The sequence below is a fragment of the Aegilops tauschii genome, chromosome 3 (genome assembly GCF_002575655.3).
Source record: "Aegilops tauschii subsp. strangulata cultivar AL8/78 chromosome 3, Aet v6.0, whole genome shotgun sequence".
Classification (NCBI taxonomy): Eukaryota; Viridiplantae; Streptophyta; class Magnoliopsida; order Poales; family Poaceae; genus Aegilops; species Aegilops tauschii.
Genome location: NC_053037.3, coordinates 16,126,713 through 16,130,483, shown reverse-complemented (window position 1 = coordinate 16,130,483; position 3,771 = coordinate 16,126,713). Strand labels below are relative to the sequence as shown.

At 45.7% G+C, this 3,771-nt stretch overlaps 1 protein-coding gene across 1 annotated transcript; it reads left to right on the top strand.

The window, feature by feature from the left end:
• The first annotated feature begins 349 nt into the window (after positions 1-349).
• On the top strand, positions 350-2,075 carry LOC109748957 (putative disease resistance protein RGA1). The gene has a single exon (XM_020307957.3). It carries the CDS (start codon positions 397-399, stop codon positions 1,921-1,923), a length of 1,527 nt encoding a protein of 508 aa, XP_020163546.1. The 5' UTR covers positions 350-396; the 3' UTR covers positions 1,924-2,075.
• Positions 2,076-3,771: the final 1,696 nt, after the last annotated feature.

Below are 3,771 nucleotides of genomic sequence, written 5' to 3'. Positions count from 1 at the left end.
AGCCAAATCGCCGCATCAGAATCATCAAGCCTTTTCTAAATTAACGAGTTGCCATGGTGATTCGAAATAGCCTCTAATTAGTATAAATAAATGTTACCACTAATATTTGCATATGAGAAAAGCATGTTGTTAAACGGAGGGAGAACGAGTATGTTTGAAAAACGCTGAATTCTATGGATATATATCGTCGTAGTTGGCGTGCCCACGTCAAATATACTAGGATTCCTTTAGTGTTGAAAAAAGTGCCGTGCGGTGGATGTCACAGATGGAGACTTGTGTGTCCAGTGGCAGAGGCCAATTTGAGGAAGCAAGCAGCCTGTGCACTCATCACGACCAAACTCATCGGAAAGCCGAGCTTCCCTATCGCTTTCGGCGTCGGCAATCAACTCCATCGCCATGGAGGTCACCATTTCTGCGGTTACTAGTGAACTTGTCAGCCGGTTCATCTCCTTCCTGATGAACAAGTATCAGTCGCATAGCCACACACAACTAGATGAGGAGAAGTTGGTGGAGAAGCTTCAGCATCTCCTGATTAGAGCTCGCACCGTCATCGAGGAGGCGGATCGGCGATGCATCGCCAACTCCGGGATGCTGATGCAGCTCAAGATGCTCACAGAGGCCATGTACCGAGGCCATCATGTACTGGACGCCTTCAATTTCCAACAACTACTACTTGACGGCAGTATCATCGACGAGGTTAGCGACTCATCCAGCGTCTCATATTTGTCCTTCCCTTTCAAGCGTCCTCGAAGAACCACGTCCTTCCCTTTCAAGCGTCCTCGAAGAACCACGTCCAAACGGAAGGGCAGATCCATTCACCTGGAGTTACACGGTGCCTTGAAAAGCTTAGAAATTGTTGTCGCAAACATGGCAGAATTTGTTGTGCTTCTGGGCGGATGCGAGCGGATGTCTCGTAGGCCTTATGATGCCTACCTTTACACAGACCACTTCATGCTCGGTCGGCACGTAGAGAAGCAGCACCTCTTGAGCTTCTTACTGCAACATGACCCTCCGGGTAATTCTCCGGCCGTGCCACCGATCATTGGTGGCGTCGCGGTCGGAAAGAAAACGCTGGTTGCTCATGTCTGCGACGACGAGACGGTCCGCTCGCATTTCGCTTCAATTTTGCACTTGAATGGAGATAGTCTCCTGAGAATCATTGAGCATGGAAGGACCATGTTAGGGAGTAGATTTTTGGTGGTTGTTGAGTTTGTTTCAGATGTAGATGAGGAGGACTGGACAAAGTTTTACTCCTTTGTAAAAAGAATGGGCAAGGGAAGCAGGGTGATCATCATAAGTAAGCTTCAAAGGCTAGCCAGATTTGGAACAGTGAAGCCAATTTATCTCAGTAACCTCTCCTATGAGGAGTTTTGGTACCTCTTCAAGACACTCACGTTTGGCAGTGCAGATCCGTCAGAGCACCCGCAGCTAGTGCGAATTGCGGAAGAATTTGCAAAGATCTTTCAGCCGGGAGGGTCACTCGTCACGACAAATGCGTTCGCAAATGTGTTGAGAAGGAATCTGGATGTTCAATTCTGGCTTTGCGTGTTGGGCAAAACAAGACGAGTGATTCAGAAGAACCTATCCGAGCACGGTGTATATCCATATTTGCTCTTTGAACAAGGTCATCCGGTGGACATAACCGACTTTGCTTTGCATCCATTGTCTGCAGTTCGCATCGCTAACTGTACTAATGGCAGCAACAGATTGACTAATAATGCTCAGATGAAGAAGGAAACAGTGACACTTGTAGAACTGCTGGTAAACCCGAATAACAGACCAAAAGGCGAGTTCAGTCTGTTGGCATGGGAATCAAGGATACCCCCTTACACAAGGTTCGAACACTTTGTTGCAAGTTCTGTTCAAGGTCTACCTGAAGGTGTTAACTTGTCCGGGAGGAAGAAACGTCGAGTGCCTATCTGATCTTATATGCTATAACATTTGCTTCCACTTTAGATAGTGACCTTACTGATCTTGTAATATGACGCTTGTGCAGTGTAACTATGGTCCTGCTTTTCAGATATATTGAATAGAAAGGTGCTAAAATGACTCGTGGCATCTGTGGCGTTTGGCTACCTGTATTTCAGTTGTTGGAATATTAGGCAAGTTCATGATTAATTCCAGTAAATAATTCATGACTAGAAGAGATACTAGCATGCAACAATCTAGCAAACTAGAAGAACAACAAGACATGCATAACAGCAGCAAACATGTAACAATAGCTGTAGAGACAGACATGAACAGAGGATGTTGGACGTACTGTTCGTTAGCTATTATGGGTGCGACGGTGTTGATGACGATGTTGGCGACGATCTGCTGTTGACGGCGATGAATACGACGATGAGTAGCATCGCCCGACTTGGACGGAAGACGACCTGTGATGACGAATTTGAGCAGTCGCGCACAGCGCTTCCCAAAAACCTAATTCGTCCTCTCCCGGTGCAGGATCGCAAAGATGAACAGTTCCGGAGACCTGCTCTCCCACGCGCCGATGCACGCCGGCGTTTGGGTTGGAGTAGACTACGACGGCGGCGCAAGTTGTGAGATGAGGCAAAACCCTAGGTGTTTTCGGTGAGTCTCTGGCCGCAGCCGGTAGCTGTATATATATATATATATATATATATATATATATATATATATATATATATATATATATATATATATATATATATATTAGGACCAAAGGCGGTATTGTGTCGCGATCACAATCCCAAACCGACTCGGTTTCTAATTCGTATACTTACCGGACAAGAAATCAAAAACTTGTCTGCCAAGACATAAAAATAAAACGGCAAGAGGAAGCTGGCCTCGCCACGCCACGCCACGGCACGGCCCGGCCAGGCGAGCGAGCGCGCGCGTGTGGTTTTTCCTTTCTCTTCTCACACACCACTTAGAGTGGTGGAGAGAACCCACTATATAAAGAGGTCCAACTCTTCTTCAACTTCCAGGGTGGGACTAAACTTAGCACCACCACTTGCCATTTTACACATGGGCTTTGAGATTTCAGAAATTGTTATGGGCCTAGCCCATTAATTCTAACAATCCCCCACCAGATCTCAAATACCCATTTAGAGATTTGCCTTCTCTCACCACTTGTTTAATATACCAGTGTTTCAGTAGAGACTGTTAAGTTGAACTTCTGCCTAGAACTTTAAGCTACATTCATTCACAACTTGACAATGGACTATGCCTTGAATTGCTAGTTTTGTGTGAACAGGTTTCACTCAAAGTCTTAACCAGTACCTGACCGCCAGTAGGCTACCCCGCGGTTTGGAGCTTATATGTCATACTCCCTGGTCTCTTCGTGAGCTTACTAGAGATCACCCAAATCTCATAGACTACGACGTTTACAGTCAGAACTCATATAGGTGTGTTCTTTCAAGACTGCTCTGTAGGACGGCATCTTTGCTAATTATAGCCAATAGAACCACGTTAAGGCATGTTGCCAACCTGCCTTACAGATCTGAGCCTTACAGTTCTGAGAGTTTTGCATCTTCACTTGGAGACGGTCATTAGTTATTACTCTCCTCAGTTAACCAATAGCTTGTTCTTCCCAGATCCTAATTCACGGGATCTCCGATCACAAAGGTTGGGTTACTACTATGGTGTAACATCTATGGGTCTCATACCCATCTCCCTCGATGCAATATCTATCACATTTCGTGATAGTCCCTTTGTAAAGGGATCTGCCAGGTTTTGTCTGTTTGTATATACGTAACAGTTATTACTCGGGAGTTTCTCAACTTCCTGACAGACTTCAAACGTCTCTTC

Bases quoted from the DNA above. Each gene is read 5' to 3' on its own strand.
- LOC109748957 (XM_020307957.3), top strand. From the start codon at position 397: ATGGAGGTCACCATTTCTGCGGTTACTAGTGAACTTGTCAGCCGGTTC.